This window comes from Aricia agestis, chromosome 21, assembly GCF_905147365.1.
Source record: "Aricia agestis chromosome 21, ilAriAges1.1, whole genome shotgun sequence".
Taxonomy (NCBI): Eukaryota; Metazoa; Arthropoda; class Insecta; order Lepidoptera; family Lycaenidae; genus Aricia; species Aricia agestis.
This window is the reverse complement of record NC_056426.1, coordinates 4809637-4829938: the sequence shown is the minus strand read 5'-3', so window position 1 is coordinate 4829938 and position 20302 is coordinate 4809637. Positions and strand designations below refer to the sequence as shown.

Below are 20302 nucleotides of genomic sequence, written 5' to 3'. Positions count from 1 at the left end.
TAAAGCTTAGGCCAAACCTACGCGACCAAAGCGACTGCGAAGCGCTAGCGTCTACCGCGCGGCGGACGTTGCCCATGTAATCTTATGGCGCCGTGCACACCTACGCGACCGCGACGCGAGATGTTCGGCAAAGCGAAACATGCGCGTCAAGTTGTCAGACGCGTGTTTTGAAATTTGAAGTGTACATAACTAGACTTCTTTTTTAAAACCTTTTTTATATTATTTTGTACAACTCTTTAGTTTATAATTTTTTGATTTGTTTAGGTATTGATCATAAAGTTAATATACCTAGCGGAATAGAGAAACAAAGGCTGAGCAAAAGAGATGTCACTATCAGTAACACTGCGTGGTAAAAAGAGACGTGTGATACATGACAACAGCACTCTTTTTTTGACGTCCAGTCGGCACGTGCCGCACGTTGACAATTTAATCTCATAGAATTCATGTTCAATCATGCTTGTGTAAGTGTATACGTACACATAATTTTCACACAGATGAAAACCAATTTCGGTTACGTTTGACAGCTCGAGATTGTTGCTCTATTCCGCTAGGTATATTAACTTTATGGTTTTGATAGATTGTGTCATGACATTAAGGCACCTACCACATGTGCATGCTTGAACATAGTTTTGCTAGCGCATGCTTCTCACATGGAAAGATGTAAGACTGACTTATCTACCACATGCATGCGCAATCCACATTCTTGCCGAGATGGCGTATAAACAATGTTTCTCAATGAAGAACTGCTTTTTCTTCTGCTTTAATTTTTCCAGTGTTTGCTAGCGACAAAATTGATAATGCATAAATATTTTTTTTTTTCATATGCGTATTTTTTTTATTCCTGTCAGAATAATCTTTCGATTTGATCTTCCACAGAGCGAGCAGAGATTTTTATAATTCAATGAATTCAGTTGCAAACTGACGTTTATAATATGTACGTAAATCTGCCATTTTATAGCAGCGTGCGCGCATTTTAACACCATGTTTTGACTGACAAAGAGCGGCTTGAACACTGAACTTCCAACAACACGCGCAGACAAGTCTAAACGAAGGCATGCCTGAATTTCAAGCAAGTTTAAAAAACAACAAGACAAACTTTGGGGCTTGCGCGTACTACAGTTTTACCAACTACACGCACAATGTTCAGTGTTCAAGCCGGCATGCGCAAGCAAATCTGTAGTCAAGCATGCACGTGTGGTAGGCGCCTAAATTAATTCAACTTGACCATTGTGGACGTGTTTTATTCCTCTGCACCTTCCAAATCAAAAGCAAGCTTAGCATCTCGCAACCCTCATGTCCATCCGTCACACGCATAGGACTCTGATATTAAGTATGAGGATGTCATTACCACAACAGTTAGCATACACCAGATAAAGTCGCGCGTCTTCAGTGACTGTTCATTAACAAATGAAGTTTGACGGTTCGCGCCGTAGTCGCGCACCTGCGCGACTACGGCGCGAACCGTCAAACTTCACGTGCACGGCCAGTTTCGCGTTGCAGGGGACAGGTGACAGGGGACGCGGTACGCGATACGGGAGCGCCGTATCGCGTACCGCGTCCCCTGTCACTGACGCGTAGGTTTGTTCTAAGCTGGCTGCAGACCACTGTTCTGACGCGATTTCAACATTTTTACTCACCCCAAAAAGTGCACAACGAACTTAGAAAAACTAAATAAAACAATATTCTTTGAGATAAATTGGTCTTTATTTAGCGAAAAACAAAACAGAACTTTACATACCAAAATATTTTTTTACAACAACACAAATTAATTTTTCATAATTTCTAACAAAATATTATCAACATTTTATGTGTTTATTCTGTTAAATAAAGGAAATTAAATTGTCACAAATTACAAAAATTCACATTCACAAAAATAACGTTAATAATGCTTTGACAAAAAATGTAAGTATTATTATTCTCGAAAAACAATATTTTTCTAGTTTATTGAAAATTTTAAAATACACAATTTAATAATAAAATAATTAGTTTAACTGTTATTAAAATTAAATTGTAATAAAATATAATATTTTAATATCTTATTTACAATAAATTACATAATATACGAAAACAGGGTAAAATTAGTATGATTGGATAAGCACTAATGCAATAAGATTTCTAAACGATTTTGAAGCCTTTGGCTACTTAGACAACCTGCATTCGATAACATCGACAGCGAAGTTATGCTAAGTACTCACATGCGGTTTTACTCGATAGTTTTACTCCAAATCTAGCAAAAATTACCGTATGGACTGCAAAACTCACAGCCCGAAGGCTCGCATCGAGCCGGCTCGATGGAATTAAATTAATCTAATTTCCTTCGAACTTACTCGACGCGAGCCGTCGAGCTTTACTCAAGCCATACTCAAGCGTGTGTGGCCTACAGTACGTTTTGCGGACCACACGATAATTTTTGCTCGATTTGGAGTAAAACTATCGAGTAATGCTAAATGTGTGGACGAAAGCCCGAGCCGTGGTTTTTACTCTACGTGATTGCTCGATCGAGCAAAACCGTATGTGAGTGCTTATCATTAGAAATCAGTGTTTTGACATAAGTCATCGCAAGCGCCTTGTTATATTTTATCTACGAGTATTGAAAAATCCTGTACATTTTGTACTATGTTTTTCTTTTTTTTGCTTTAAGAAATATCGAACGCAAGTTGTCTAAGCACCAATAAATAGGCTAAAGCTTTAGAATAATAAAATTTTATACTCTAAACATTAATCTCTTTTATACTCGTATTATATCGTGTTAAGACCCAATCACACTTGATCAATCTTCAGAAAGCTTTTTTTACTGTCTAAAATGGCCATTAATATAACTGACGCACTAAGAAACATTTTACGTCATCAGAAAGTGACATATTTCATTCAGATGACGAAAAAGGGCCATATCACATTTTGACAGTTTTCTACGTCATAATGACATTCCCCGCGTTCCATATAATGTTAAAAACGATCAAAACGCTCCAAATAGGAGGCATTGTGCTGAAATGTCAAATACGTTAATAATTAGAGGTTACTGTAGAGTCCAATCTTAATTTCAAAACGTTGCGCGATCGCACCATTTTACCATTTTAGAACGGCAAAAAGTTTGTCTTGTGTTTGTTTTTTTGGATTGTATTTTCTTAATATCGCACAAGTGTGTTTGAGTATTAATGTTTTTTTTTCTAAGATGTCCAGCCGCTTTCAACTTTTTTGTCACGACTGCCATCTTAGAAAACTAAATCTATCCTCTTAACGATTAAGTACTAACGCTAAAATAGTATTTTATAATAATTTAGAATAATTCTGTTATTATTTAGTAATGATATTTCTATAAAGCGTATTTTTATAATTAATTTACTCTAGGAAATTAAGATATAAGATATAATATTAACAATTTTGTAATGTTCTTTGGTTAAAGCGATGTTTACAAGCTAGAGGCAGCAGCAACATTGACAGTTAACAAAACAAAAAGACGTTTGACAACGGCACTATTCTGACATGACGTGTGCAACATGTCGGATTTTGGTCAGATTGTTTACTATCATAAAGTTAATATACCTAGCGGAATAGAGAAACAAAGGCCTGAGCAAGGGAGATGACACTATCAGCAACACTGCGTGGTATAAAGATACGTGTGATGTGACATGACAGCAGCACTCTTTTTTTGACGTCCAGTCGGCACATGCCGCACGTTGACAATTTAATCTCATAGAAATCATGTTCAGTCATGCTTGTGTAAGTGTATACGTACACATATTTTTACACACAGATGAAACCAATTTCGGTTTCGTTTGACAGCTCGAGATTGTTGCTCTATTCCGCTAGGCATATTAACTTTATGTTTACTAAATGTGCTAGTGTCGCTCTCTGGCGTAACCTTTGCATAATATTCCTATCACATGACTAGGTTAAAGTATAAGATTAAAAGTAAGAATGTCATTTACACAACGTAGTAATTCTGTAACTACTAATAATAACTATTTTCTATACTAACCACAGGCTTGAAAAATATACATAGTGAAAAATAATAACAGTGAAAAAATTAATGTTAATAAGTACTAAAATATTTCTATACATCAAACATTAATAGGTGTGAAGTCCGTTTTTTACTAAGGGTCAGGAACACCGAAAAATAAAAACGCATCGTCTCGCGTAGGGTGGTTGTGAGGGTGAAGTCGCACTAAAAGAATACATAATTGTGTTAATAACGCGTCGTATCATGTATAGGTGTTCCTGACCCTAACATTCTAAGTCACAACGTACTGATGCAAAAAATCAGAGTCTACATTGTGCCTTTTCATGACAATACAATACTTTACAGTTATATTCGATACTCATAAAAATAATTATACAGCGTCTGGTTGTCCTTGTCTCTCTTTAACAAATGTCACATATCAGACAAAGACAACCATAAACAGTAATTCGCTGTGTGAATATTTTTATTATCTGACTATTATAGTCTACTATCTTCCTTAGAATAGTAGATTTTTAGCGTCCGTGTGAATCTGCCTTTATGGCTTTCACACTAAACCAAAAAAACTGCAACACGTATTTTGTGAAAACTTTGCGACAATTGTTAAAATAATCATGGAATTAAAAAGACATATTAGTTACTAGATGACGCCTGCAAATTTGTTACACCAAAATTAGTTTATCGCGCGGGATAAAAAGTGTCCTATGTCCTTTCCCGGGACTCAAAGTATCCCAATAGCTAATTTCATCGAAATTGGTTCAGCGGTTTGGGCGTGAAGAGGTAACTGACAGACAGACAGATAGATTGATAGACAGACAAATAGGCAGACATACACACTTTCGCATTTATCATATTATTATGAATTCCATGACAAGGACACATTTAGTCAAAGGGTAAACAATACGGCTAAACCAACAAATGATCATCTGTATCTGATTTATCCACAAAGTTAAATTATAAAGATCATATCAAAGCGAACAAAAACAATCGCAAACAATAATGATACCAATATTGTTGCCGAAAATAATTATTCATTTCCTCTCGAGTTGAGGCCGTGCTATTGTTTTCGGAGATAATTTTAACTGGAGCCATATTTTAGTGCTTTATTTTCTGCACGAAACAAAAGGGCGAGTTAATCTTTTGGACCTTTGACGTCTATACCCTTCAGACATTATCTAGCAGCTGTGCAATTCTTTATAATTTTAAAAATACCCCATACAATTGGACGCTGGTAAGCATTCGTGTACTAGCCATAAAAAATTGCGTATTGAGTTATGAATGCAGTTATGTTCTTTAGATCATCGACTGACAAGACTGCATTCAAAATTAAAAAAAAAAAAATGTGGGCTAGGGCACAAATGCTTAAAAGCGAGCATATAAAGTATAACGTTAGGTACAGAGGGGTGAGCCAAGATCTTTTTTTTAATCGCTTCTTTATAGAAATATCAAAATGTATGGAATTGACATAAGACGAGTCGAACGTCAACGTCATATTAACGAACGCTTAAATGTCAATTCCATACATTTTGATCGGCAATTCTATAACGAAGCGATAACGAAAAAGTCTTGACTAAATGGCCAGTTCACATCGAGACGAAACAAGTTAAGGCGTAACTTAGCGATGCAAAATTCAAAATGTGAAATGGCGCGACGCCGCGCCCGCGCCGCCTAATATTCTCAACGTGACTAACAGTACTTTTTTTCTTTTCTGAAAACGGCTGTGACTGTTTTGCCAAGTAGCAGAGACCAAAAGGACATACTATTATACAAAATACACTGTAATGTCGAGCCTAATTTGTAGTGGGGATAAAACTACATTAAAATAATAACAAGCATTCGCCATTGCAACAGGATTAAAGGCTTTGTCGAACAAAGAACAGAAGCGATTACAATAACGACTAAGCGACGACTGCCGTTTCTGTCGCAGTGTGAAAACCTATTTTAAATTATTTCTTGACTTGGCTCCACGTTTTAAGTTCTATACAGTATGTATTACCAATTGCTTGGCATTAATTTGAAAAAAAAATAATATAAAAATATGATTTGGTTTCAAACATTCATCATGTTTTGAAAATCAATGAAAAGGTAATTAGGTAATTTCCAGATAAAAATGTTTTTAAATTTTTACTTTTTTCCTTTTAAAATTATAATTTAAAATATCTGTGGATATCGACTCTCGATCATCCGAAGTGCCAAATGCATTATGCATATTATTAAGCTTGGCTCCAAACGCTCACTTGAAACATTGAGTGAAACTAAAGTTAAATATTTGAAATTCTAATCCCTATTCGAATTTTAAATGTGCAAAATATAAGGTTTAGAATCTGATTACATTGCAAAGTGTCTCATCACTTTGCAATGTAATCTGTTGCAAATTGCAATGCATTTTCAAATAAGTCATTCTTTAGAACCGGCATGGCAATCCGAAACAGCGAGCGGTAAAGTCTTGTGTCATAAATAAAGTTTCATTTTGGATGACTCTTAAAAATGGCATTGCATCGCCGCGTTAAGATAGCATTCGAATCAAGACGACCGCGACGAGAGACCACGATTCGAGACCGCAACTGGCAACCGGTCGCAGGTCGCGGGGCGATAGCTACCTACGAATCTACGCGACCGAGTCGTGCGATCCATACAAAACTCGTAAAAATTTCATCTTCGTACGAAGAAAACGCGGCCATTTTGTATCTGTCGCGCCACGGCACCCTGTGAGCGACTGGGTCGCGCGACACAAGTCGCCGGCAGGCCACGCTCACACGTCGCGCGACTCGCTTCGCGATTGCTTGCATCCGTCAGCACTCAATACTTCCTATTAATTATTCATAAAAGGTCGCGGTCACCGGTCGCGGTCTCGAGTCGCAGTCTCGCGTCGCAGTCGTCTTGATTCGAACGCTACTTTTAAGTTGCATTGCGAACTAACCTTAAAGATTTAAAATATAATATGGCACATGTTAGGGTAGTGAGTAAATCAATACAGACAAAACACATTATAAGCACATCATTTTTATGTTGACTCGTTAATTTAAGAAATAGGCTCAGTACCTACACCAAAACGAGGTAAGACGACGTGGCATAATAGCAATACAAAATTAAAATATTCGGCGTCACCGCGTCACACAATGATAAATTTTGATTTTTATTACATCGTGGCATTTTAACGCAACGGCCGCGGAATCTCGTGTCGTTCTATTATGTACTAACCCTTAACCTGACAGTTAGAAACGATAGAAATGTACAGTTTAGCCACAATTTTCATATCTTTTACCAAGTCATCGGAATGAGCGCACGTCAGATACGTTCTGTGATCAAACTGTGTAGTTTTATCGTTACGTGTGTAGTGATTTTGTACATTCCTCTTACGTTTAAAGCCTATTCTTTAATCAAAATAACGAGACACAGAATTTCATACAAACATGAAGTTTTGTGCTTCGATTCGCCGTTCGGACTTAGGGTCAATTTAGACCGCAACGCGATGTTGATACATTTCTAAATTCGTATGGGTTTGACAGACTTGCATGACGTCTCACGCAATTGAAATCCACAAATTGAGAAATGCACTTACGCGTCGCGTTGCGGTCTGAATTGACCCATAAGGTACAAATGAATGCGTGACAAAATATAAAAATAATCTTCAGGTACACTAGAAGCAAGCGCTTACACTTAAGACTTGTCTCAAGACCGACTATTGCAATACGAAGTATTTGTTTGTGGGTGTGCAATGTGCATATTGTTCTGTATAGCAATAGTCTGTTTCCAGGGTAAGTTATAAAATTTAACGCAGTATACTAGCTAGTGTTCGTGACGTCATGAATCGACGCCATACTGGTGAATCTTTCCGAAATATACGCCCAGTGCCCACGTATATATCTTCACGACGTCATAAGCCAGTATACTGAGTCATATTTTAGAACTTACCCTTAGACGAATCTCAAGTGAGCGCGAGCCCTAAATGGTACTTAACACGGTCAGTGCGCATACAAAAACGCAGCGACGATCAGCGCGACGGCCGGCGTCAGTGTGAAAGCCCCGTTGCACTCGTCCGTGTCGCAGCAAAATGTACGGGCGCCCCACCATTCTGTGACAAAAACATAAAGTTAAAGACCTGTTTATGAAAAACAATAATTATTATCCATACTTCTTTACTTAATATTATAAATGCGAAAGTGTGTGTGTCTGTTACCTCTTCACGCCCAAACCGCTGAACCGATTTTGCTGCAATTTGGTATCGAGATACTTTGAGTCCCGGGAAAGGACATAGGTCACTTTTTATTCCGGAAAAATGTACGGTTCCCGCGCGACAAACGCATTTTGGCGCAACGGAGTTGCGGGCGTCATCTAGTATATTTAGGGTAAATTCAAACCGCAACGCGACGCGCAGATATTTTGCCAAAATTGTATAGATTTGACAGATTTGCAAGAAATCTCACGCAATTGAAATCTGTTAATTCAGTACTTTAGAAATGCATCTACGCGTCGCGTTGCGGTCTGATTTGACCCTTAGTATAACAAGCATCGTTGATCTTTCTTTTATAATCAAAAATCTACTTTAAATGTTTCTTTCTCAATAAGTGAAATGAAAAGTGAATTTTCCCAAAAAACCTTTCGAATATTCAACAAAAAGCTTCTCTTACTGGCATGAATCGCGCGAATGGAACAAAGCTAAAGTTTTCATTTTAAACACCATTTATAGAACGAATAAACCCTTTTGAGTATAATTTGAAACAAATTAATACAGAGATTGAAAAGCTGAAATGACAAAACTTAACGCGAACCGGGTCAAGCGTTGGACCATCGACGTACAATAGTCAGGGACATCGCAGTCTTAATTTAAAATATTATTTATATCATGTCAACATATTGCTCGATACTCCATTGCGCATCAATTTGTCTGTCGCGCGGGAACCGTTAATTTTTCGGGATAATAAATTTTCTACGTCCTGTCCCGATCCGTAAAGGATATACGTACAATTTTTATAGAGATCCTGTTTATATTTTTTCGATGAAAAAGTTTCTATATTATGTATGAAACAAAGTTACTGCAAATATTCAAAATGCCTCCATTTTAATATCCATAAATAAACAAAATATAATCTGTCAACACTAAAAACTTTAGGTTATTAGCTTGGCTCATATATTGATATTTGATATGATATTTGATATCCGGATTATTATACACCTTATATTGATATTTGATATGTTATTTGATATCCGGATACACCTATTTTTCTTAACTAAGACAAGTTTCTTTAAAAATTATAACGATTTAAATTTCAAGGTACATAATATCGCCAAAAATCTGCATGGTTATATTAAACTTAAAAGTGATCGTTCAAAAAATATTTACAAAAACACATTTTAATGACTTATTCTTATTTAAATAAAAATGAAATAAATCTGCATTAACTGAGAACTATGCTAATAAACTAATAATCAAAATATTGTGAAATGTAAACTTTTACCATCGAAAAGTTGTGAAACCTTTTCCTTGAATATATACGTGCGACTTCTCTAAATGGAACGTTAACGCAGTATCAGATAGCGCTAAGTTTTGAAAGCTCATGGTCTATATTTTAAATTTAAATTGACCTTGGCAATTTGGTGACGAAATTGGGACACAGGCTCTTGAAGTATTTTATCTGCCATATTTTTAGACATTTGAATATTTCTAGCAAAATACTTTGTGACAAAGTTTTTGGAATGTATAACTGTATTCACAGCGGAAAATGTACATTTTACAGTAGCCTATTGCTCTAAGTAGAGCGGCAAGACAGTACTTCCAACCAATTTGATTGGTCGAGAGCACTGTATCACCACTCTATTTCTTTTACTCTACGCCTACAAAGCAGCAGCATGGATCGCTAGACTAATATCGGTAGAAAACCTATAGCCTATACTTTTTCGTATCACCGTTCCCTTTTCTAAAGAAACCTTAAATTACTTAAGGCGCTGTGGTTGTTGCAACTACGTAAAATGGGTTTTTTAAAACACGTTTTTAGTAAAGGAAATGTCATTATTTAAGTATAAAATAAGTACCGTTTTAAAATTGAGAAAATTTCCTATACGCAAAGGTATATCAGTACACAATTTGAAAAATTCTGCTCGATAGAAAAAAATCTCAAAGATGACTGTTATAACGCTGTTTTTCATAATTAAATCGTTTTATGGCTAAATTACACACGTTCTAGAAAAAACAAAAAATGTAGTATATGTGTCGTAGCCTAAGGTAAACGAATTGATATATTTGATTTGTGTAATACTAAAAACAAAAGGTTTTTACTCCTATTTCCTATAATCAAGGCACGCGGCGAGCGCGTAACAGCAACTGCAGTACAAGGCGCACTGATATGCATGTTATTTTAATGTCCTTAACGTCGATATTCGTACTGACAGACATCGACCTGCTAATTTTAGGGACTACTGGGCCTTAAGTGCTATTCAATTTTTTTGTGATTCGGTGCATATTTTAAAGCATAATTTGGTGCTCACTATGCAGAGGTGGATCTATAACCTTCATTGTTGGTATAATAATTTTGATACTAGTTTTGTGACCAGTGGCGTGCTCCAAATTTTATGACGTAACGTGCCACTTACAGCACGCGTGCCATTGGGCATGCGGCATGCCGTATGCCATCCCTGCCCGAGGTCATATAGTGGCATTTTATTTAAATTTGTGTCGGTGACGGCGGAGCCCGCGGATGTCGACAAACGGCCTAACAAATTTAATTGGAATACTTTAAAATACTTTAAATAACAATATTAAATAAAACTTTAAAAGAAGTGCAATAGTTTTCTTATGTTACTTAGCACAGGCACAATAGACATAACGACCAGTACTTCGACTGCAAAGAGACGGACAGGTTTCAATATCTGTCAAATTCGTCGGGTTTCACTAGGATTATGAACGGAATGTGCCTCGCGCTGGCTGATATAATTTATTTTTAAATATTTGAAATAAAGATTTCAAAATCGGATTCTGACAATATTAATCGCATGTGCCAAAACACAAACAACAATACGACAAAGAGGAACACGTCCAGCGAATATGTCATAGTTTTAAATTCGTAGGTAACAATTTAACAACCCTAGCGACGATTTTCGTCATAATACGTCAAATTTAAAAATTTCAACATCAGTTCTAGGTCGGCATACTCTATATTTCTGTCTACTCTGCTGTAGTATTCTATCTACCCGAGTGTAGTTATACTAGACGAGCTACTATTATTGTTATCTGTTCGTGTGATAGTGTCATAAAAGTTGGCCTGAATTACGATAATAATAATAGTAGTCACGACCAATCACGTTTTTGAACGTACCTGTAGCTCTACCATGAGTTTAAAGCTATAGTATTTATCGATACTCGATACCGACTACCGTAAATTTTTTGTATGGCAAAATTTACAGCGCCTCTAGCGGTCACTTGCGGAACTAAAATCGCCATACTAAACATTTACGTAGTCGGTATCGAGTATCGATAAATACTACTCATTGTAGATACTGATTAAAAAATAGTACTTATCTAAATTCTAACAAAATATTTGTAATATATTAACAGAAGTATGTAATTTTCATCTCCGATTGCGGCAGATAGAGTCTTTTACAAGAATAAAGATTAAACTGTCCAAACATTGTTCTATAATAAGATTACTATAAATTCTGAAGCTTCTTCACTCAACTAAGTAAGTAATTGATAACTTTTTTCACGTCGATTGAGAAACTTAAATGAACTTTTTAATTCGTTCGCTTTTGAACTCATTTCGAGTCAGACTGAATAATTCGCTTGTATAAATGCCCAAGTGCTGTATGCGATTGAGATGAAAAATTGATATAGACGAAGAGAAATTGACTTTTTAATCAAATGAAGTCTTTTGTCAAGGAAAGTATTTTTCACTAGATGACGCCTACAACCGTTACGCCAAAATTCACATGGGAACCGTACATTTTTACAGGAAAAAAAGTATCTTATATCCTTTTCCGGGACTCAAAGTATCTCCTTACCAAATTTCAACCAAATCGGTTCGGTTTGGTCGGGAAGAGTCAGACTACTCTGACAGACAGACAAACTTTCGATGTGTAATATTAGTAATGTATCCTTTTGATTGCCCTTGAGATGAAATGTAAAAATACGAAAATCCTAAAATTCGTCCTCCATTTTAGAACACAGCAATCAGGATTTAAATTTTAAAAGTGGAATATGTTTTTTTTATTAAATGGGCTGCGAACGTGGCGTTTTGCCAATGTCCGCTGCGGTTCGATTCGGAATGGAAAACGTTAATTCTTTATTGCGCTTGTATTTTTAATTAAAATATGTATGTCAGTATAAAATGGATATCCTTTGTTTTGATGCTTCCATATCCAATATCCATACTGATTTTATAAATGCGAAAGATTTTTACCTCTTCATGATGAAACTGCCGAACTGTTTTTGAAATAAATTTTGGTATGGAGATAATTTAAGTCCCGGAATAGGACATTGGAATAAACATACTTTTTATCCCGGAAAATGTACGGTGATGCGGGCGTCATTTAGTACTAATAAGAAATGTGATAGGGTGTCTGTCTGTCTGTCTGTCCGTCATCACGCTTAAAACGTTGAACTGATTTTAATATGGGTAGAAAGATACCTTTAGGCTCGGGAGGGATATTTTGTCCCGGAAAAATGTACAATACAACCGCCCAATATATAGTTGGCACAATTTTAATATTAATTATAATTACTTAATTAAAACATGGCCTATTTTACCTGTATAACCCATGTAAAGTTCGATTCGAGCGGATGTGAATTTTAATAAAGTTTCATTAGGCTGGGTACACAATTGAATTATTAATATACCTCACCTTTACAAACAATAAACCTAGGTAGGGTGAACATGACTAGTAATTGGACAGTACTAGTTATTGGACAGAGCACAAAAACATTATAATATTTATTAAGGTTGCTTTAAAACTGCCTGTTTTTCTTAAAAATCAGGCGTTCTTTTACTTTAAAAACAGGCAGATTTTAAAGCAACCTTAATAAATATTGTGTTTTTATGCTTTGTCCAATGACTAGTACTGTCCAATGTATTAATCATTTACCCTAAATTATCATAATTTTAATGCATGGAAAATTTGTTTTGTTTGAGTAAAATAAACGCTTGCAAAGTTAAATATTCTTACTAGGGCAAAAGTAGTACAGCGAAGCTGAAAGCGATTTCAATAGTTTCAAAAGTGGCCTATTTAATACTAGTACTCGCGTAGGTTCCAAAATAAAACTCAGCACAAGACGCAATATTACATCCTCAATTACATCTAACGAAAAGCTATGCGATTCGTCAAGACACTGGCTTTTTTATAAAATAAGTGGGCAAACGAGCAATCGCGTCACATATATGAAAAACAACTACCGCTGCCCATGGACAATCGCAACAGCAGAGAAGTGTATGTGCGTTGTCGGCCTTATTTCGGAATGGCAACGATTCTAGACGTCTATTGGTGATATTGGTTATAATTTGGAACTTACATGTCGTTACATGATTTGGTCATAGCTATTCAAACAATATCACTTTGTAATTGCCGGTCATAAATGATGGAACATGGAAAAGTGTCACATAATTCTGAATCATAAAAATAACAATCCCAACACGGAGGGATGGTTTTATGATGACGGCGGAGTGGTTTTTTATGATGGCCGAATGATATGGGTCGGTTTTTATTAAAACCCAATTTGGGTTATTGATTTTGCCCATTGTGGGAAAGTGTACAACCCTTTTTTTGTCCCGAAACTAAATTTGGCGTTGATAGAAAGCGTTCCCTGTGTGGTGAAAAACACCTGGATGCTTAGTAAGATAACATTCGTTTGCTTAAAGAAATCTATTACGGAGGCTGAATGTTAACCGATTTTGATTATATTTTGTATGGAGATACTTTGAGTCCCGGGAAAGGACATAGGTAGATAATGCAATCTTGATCTTGCAAGATCAAGAGTCCACCAAGATCTTGAGTGATTTTCCAAGATTCAATCTTGAAAGCCATCAATCCTGAATTTCGAAATCCTGTTCGCGATCTTGACAAAATTGTCCAAGATTGTAACAAGATTTCGAGATTCAGACTGTTCATACCTACGCTGCAAAGCGCGAACCACAGATTTAAGGGTATATAATAGAGTTTTGCTGTGTTTTCTAATAAGTATTTCTGATCCCGAAAGACGATTGACTCAAATGAAATTGAGATTTATTTAATCAGTAGATGACGCCCGCATCTCCGTTGCGCCAAAACTCGTCTATCGCGGCGGAACCGTACATTTTTTCGGGATAAAAAGTATCCTATGTCCTTTTCCGGGACTTCAAGTATCTCCATGCCAAATTTCAGCAAAATCGGTCCAGCGGTTTGGGCGTGAAGAGGTAACAGACAGACAGACAGACAGACACACTTTCGCATTTATAATATTAGTATGGACGTAATATATTTATCTGATATTTGGCTAACGGAAAACACGATTCACTTATTTTGACTCGAAAGTTATATTTTTCGAAATTATGAGTCTTTCTGGGCTTTTCAACAAATATCTGTTACACTTATTAAGGTAATATCATTAAATCACACACTTTATAAATAATAGCTAAAGGAAATATTAGTATTGTATTCAATTTTTAAGTAATCATCAAAAACATTTTTGGGACTTATGACCTTTACTTTCGTGCGATATTGTTCACTATTAGCTGCAGCTTAAAGCACATTGCCCGGGAGCTGGAATCATTATAATATCACGATTAGAGGATAGCGGTGCTAGCGTTTTGACAATAGGCTCTTAAATGAAAATTCAGTTGATAGACTAGCACGAGTCGGCGCATGAGTACCGAAATTGAAATTTTAGAAGTCTTAATAATAGGGTTTACTAAGACTTCGTTGTCTGTCCGTCTGCCTGTTTGTCTATATATCTCCAGGCTGTATCTCAAGAACCGCTATAGCTAGACTTCTGACATTTTTACAGATTGTGTATGTCTGTTGCCGCTATAAGAACAAATACTAAAAATAAAATAAAGTTAATATTTAAGGGGTGCTTCCATACAAGAAATGTGTTTTTTTTGGCCTTTTTTGCTCGTAATCAATAATAGTAACAGCGACGCACTTGAAAATTTCACGAAATTCTTAATTATATTTGCACTTTAATAATTTATAATAAAATTAAAATAAAGTAATTGTTTAAGGGGGGCTCCCATACAAAAAACACAATTTTTGTCTACTTTTGCTAAGATAAAAAAAGATATAAACAATGAAATTTTTTCAAATCTTTATTAACAATATTATTAACTATTGTATAAAGAATTTTAAAAAATATATTACTTTGACATTATTTTTTTTTAATATATTTTTCATCGGTCGAAAGTACCCAAATTTGAGGTTTTTCGAACATTTAAAAATTAATATATTTAAAAATATTAACTTTATCGTAAAAACTCATGGGACCTTTTTTATTGGTATTTCAAAAAAAAAAAAAAAATTTGTTCGGTTGAAAAATAACAATTCCTTGCAATTGTTTAAGCAATGTTTGTTTAAACAATGTGGCACCGGGTTGCGCCCTGGCAACATGCGTTTATATCATCAGGAGGGCAAGTTGAAGTTGAATAGTTTTCGGTACTCATGCGCCGACTCGTCCTAGTCTATGAGGAAAATGTAGAGCTTGATATAACGATGACCAATACGAGCGATTACGAACGTGTATACGGGGTGTAACAAAATAAAGTGATGATACTTCAGGGTTTTGTGTATGAGTATAGTAATGTATAGACTGTCATAACTGTAAAGGGTCTAAACACACTATGCCGAATTCCCGCAGCGGAAATTCCGCATGATTACGTCAGCTATGTCAAACGCATAGGTACAATATAACGCGACGGAATTTCGGCATGGTGTGTCATCGGTAATTTAAAATACACTGCAGGGAAAACACTTCCCTGCAGTGTATTTTAACTTAGTGTCTAAGCACACCATGCCGAATTTCCGCGGCGGAAGTTCTGCTTGATTCCGCCTGCAATGTTTTTTAAATTACCGATGACACACTATGACGAAATTCCGTCACGTTATATTGTATGTGTTTGACATTGCTGACGTAATCATGCGGAATTTCCGCCGCGGAACTTCGGCATAGTGTGTTTAGATACTATGATTACTGATTTTACCTTGTATATTTCTTATTTCTTTAATGCAAAATCTAGCTCCATTCCATATTCGATCCTGTCCGTTTCATCATTAATTTTGTTGTTGATTAGCTATGTCCACACTGTGCACTTTCATCTTCAATTTTCGTCATCAACTTTCATATTGGCGGATTCAATAATTGAATGCATCAAGGAACGCAACGCCAATATTGTCATTTTTGAAGTTTTGGAAACGGTCAGAGGGCATGCGTCGCGGGCATGCCTCACGTTCGCTGTTGACTATGCTATAACGCATGCCTTTGACGAACAGAAAAAGGCACAGCGTGGACAAAGCTAATAGGCGTGTCCTATCCAACTACAAATGATGAGATTGGATCGAAAAAGGATCGAAGGTGCACCAACATTGATTTAGAACAGTAGAATAAGGGCCAATTCAGACCGGGACCGCAACGCGGCGCGTACATGCATTTCTAAAGTATGGATTTGACAGATTCGCAAGTCGTCTCACGCAATTGAAATCTGTTATTTATTCCGCGCCTCGCCTCGCCTCGTCGCGTTGATACATTTCTAAATTTGTATGGATTTGACAGACGTCGTCGTCTCACGCAATCGAAATCTGTCAAATCCATACAAATTTAGAAATGCATCTACGCGTCACGTTGCGGTCTAATTTAACCCTCAGATGTAGACTGGATATGTTTACATCGATATAGTGCTGATCCTCTGAATTCAGTGACTGGAGCCAGCTACAGTAAATCAGAATTTAAAGTGACATAGTGCGATTCGTTTCTAGGGTTCCGCACCCAAAGGGTGAAAACGATCTGCCCGACCGTCTGTCATCAGGTCGTAGCTCAAGACAGTTGAAATTTTTACGAATAGGCATGATGACAAATTTTTTTCTTATTGGTAATTGAAAGACCCTTAAAAAATAGAAACATCGCTCAAAGAATGACTCTGATAGCTTAAAAATTCACCAAGATATGACAATTCGAACATCTTATAAAATGCCGAACCTGCCCGAAACGCTCCATACAAAGTGCTACGAAAGTATGACGACACTCTTTCGTAGTTTGTACGCATCGGGAGACAACTTTGTTCGACAGATTAATTAATATTGCGTTTATGAAAGTTGTTTCATAACGAAAGTTGCTTTTAATTGCATAAGCTATCGAATATTAAGAAATTTTATTAAAAAAAAAATCGACTTGAATGTCCAACTTTGAAGGCGCATAACAAAAATAAATACAAATGTTATCAAGCTGAAATTTTGGGAACACTTATTTTTTATCGTGATTTCTTTATTTTATTAACAAAATTGGCTAATCTTTGACCTTGTCATCATCACTATTGTGTAGATATTTCTGTTGCCACTATAACAGTTAATCATAAAAAAAATATGAAATAAGTATTTAAAGGGCGCTCTCACACAAAAGCATGATTTTTTACCTACTTCTGGTCGATTTACAATAGGTTCAATGGTACGGAACCCATGCGCGAGTCTTACTCGCACTTGACCGAAGCTTGGAGCAGTGCCAGCACTAAATCATACCTTTTGAGCAATTTTATGCACTTGCAAGCTTCCGGTATTGCAGATTCACGATTTGAGGTGCGGGAAATGAGCTGGCGCATCACCTATTGGTAAGAGATTACCTAGGACTTAGCTCTTTGTGGTAAATGGCAAAATGTGTGCTTCACGGAGTTTTTCCGCGTAGCATATATATCTAGCCCATAATACAGGCGAAAGTGTGTCTGTCCGTCTTTTGCCTCTTCATGCCTAAACCGAATCGAGAGAAAACGAAGCGCAATTTGACAATGCATTAAGGCCGGTATAAATAGTCAGTACTCAAGATGCATCTCGGTCTCAAGACACGGTTCAGGCTCTGTGATTGGTTGGCTGTCAAATTTTGGACCAATCATAGAGCCGAACCGCGTCTTGAGACCGAGATGCATCTTGAGTACTGCAGACTATTTATACCGGCCTAAGTAATACAAAACTCAAATATCAAATAGCGATACGCCTCTTCTTGTCGCGGTGTGAACCGATTCTAAGTAATAAATACAGTAAAAATAAAAGTAAGCGTAAGTTAATACAGCACTCACAGGTGTTACCAGATCCTTAGTATTAAGACTATAGAAAAAGCTAGATTTAATTTATTATTTAAAGCACTCTATTTCTATACTGTACTGTACTGTACTCGGCGAAACATGGCGGTAGCGGTCATTGACTCCCTGTCAAAAACTTGTCATTTTCTATATAAACCGCGATTGACAATGGATTGTCAGATGTTGTCAATCGAGGCTTTGAATAGAAAATGACAAGTTTTTGACAGAGAGTCAATGACTTCTACCGCCATGTTTCGCCGAGTACTCAGTAAAGTCCACCGACGCTGCGAACTGCGAAACAGCGGCGAACCCATTTACTGTCTCATCCGCCACACGACAGTGCGTTTTATTGCATCTCGCTCTATTCCTGTTTCGCATTGGTTTCGCAGAGTTTTCACAGTTCGCACCAGAGAGACCAGAGACTATTTTCCTATAGTCTATAGTTAAACTAAGATCAACCCAAACGCCACTTTGAAATGAAATAAGACCTTCTTGTTTATATCCAAAGAAAAAAGGAAACACTTTGATAAATAAAATATTTATCCCGATTTCCAATTACAAACTTTCAACTTTTTTTCTTATCGAAGTCGCTCGTAAATATATCTAGGGGCCGATTCTAATTCTTCGAATTTCATTTCGACCGCTGGGCGTAGGCTATCACAGCAATAAGCATGAAATTATTGTCAGTTTGTTTTTTATTGTTAAAAATATGACATTCAAAGCATATAACATTGAAGAGGTTAAAAAACAGGGGATGAAAGTTTGTTCGCCCATCCAGTGATCGGCAAACAAACTTTCATCCTGTTCTTTCATCTCTGTTATCCCATATCATGGCTTTATCTGGGTCGATTTTGAAAAAAATAATTGTTAAGGGCTTGTTTTGAAATTGCTCCTATTGATATTTTGGTGTAGATCTAAATTATGGGATCCGCGGAAACAACTCATAAAAATTTTAATGCACACTAAGGGTGAAGCCAAACGAGCCTAATTTGTGAGTTGTGAGTCGTAGAATTTCGGCTGGCAGAAATTCTGCTGCATTCAGTTTCATACAAAAGTCCTCTTTGATTCACACGAGCGTAATTTTGTGAGTCATGATTTGTAAGAAAAGATTATTACGCGGCAGAAATTCTGCGACTCAAGACACTCAAGAGACAAGACAAGCAAGATTGCAAGCTATTTCACTTACGCGTGACACAGACAGAGCGCGTTATACACCTACTGACAGAGAGAGAATGTAGACTATTCGAAGTTTGAAGTTTTCTAGTTTCGAGGTCTGAGAATCGAGCACCAAGTGGAATTTATTCCACGCGTGCAGTGCGTGTGTGGAATAATAAATACACTTTATGGCCGCATAAAAATTTCCATCAAATGTAATCTTTTCTCAATTTACTCGAAGAAAGTGTTTGCCGTGAGGGCTGAACAGTGAACAACCAGCTGTTTTATACCGAAGCGAGAAGCGACGCGACGATGCATTAGGATCAGCTCAGCGGGGCTAAAATGGTCGCTTTGGAGAATCATATAATTAATCATAATATGATTAATTTTTAAACTCCACTTTGCGTGCATTAATGATTGGTCCCGCGAGCGGCGCTCGCGCGCTGAGACCAATCATTAATCGAAGCGAATCACTTTTAAACTCCACTTTGCGTGCAATTCATATAGTGATTCGCTTACATCAATGATTGGTCTCTCGCGCGGCGCTCGCGCGCGGCGACCAATCATTAATCGAAGCGAATCACTATGTGAATTGCACGCAAAGTGGAGTTTAAAAATGAATCATATTATGATTCAATATATGATTCTCCAAAGCGACCATTTTAGCCCCGCTGACTGTAACGCGATGCGTAGATGTCGTGAGATGCATTTGTAGTACTGAATTGACAGACTTCAATTGCGGGAGACGTCTTGCAAATCTGTCAAATCCATAAAAATTTAGGGTCAATTCAGACCGCAACGCGACGCGTAGATGCATTTCTAAAGTATGGATTTGACAGACTTGCAAGACGTCTCACGCAATTGAAATCTGTCAATTCAGTATAAATTTAGAAATACATCTACGCGTCGCGTTACGGTCTGAATTAACCCTTAGAAAAGTATTTCACGG

General features: G+C 36.7%; 1 protein-coding gene across 1 annotated transcript in view; it reads right to left on the bottom strand.

Annotated features, from left to right (window-relative positions):
• Positions 1-6119: 6119 nt before the first annotated feature.
• The window catches only part of LOC121737738 (ly-6/neurotoxin-like protein 1), a 100073-nt gene continuing 85890 nt past the window's right edge, over positions 6120-20302 (bottom strand). The window contains exon 4 of the mRNA XM_042129426.1: positions 6120-8033. Within this exon, the coding sequence (XP_041985360.1) occupies positions 7924-8033 (110 nt within the window). The 3' untranslated portion in view covers positions 6120-7923. The remainder of the gene's footprint in view (positions 8034-20302) is intronic.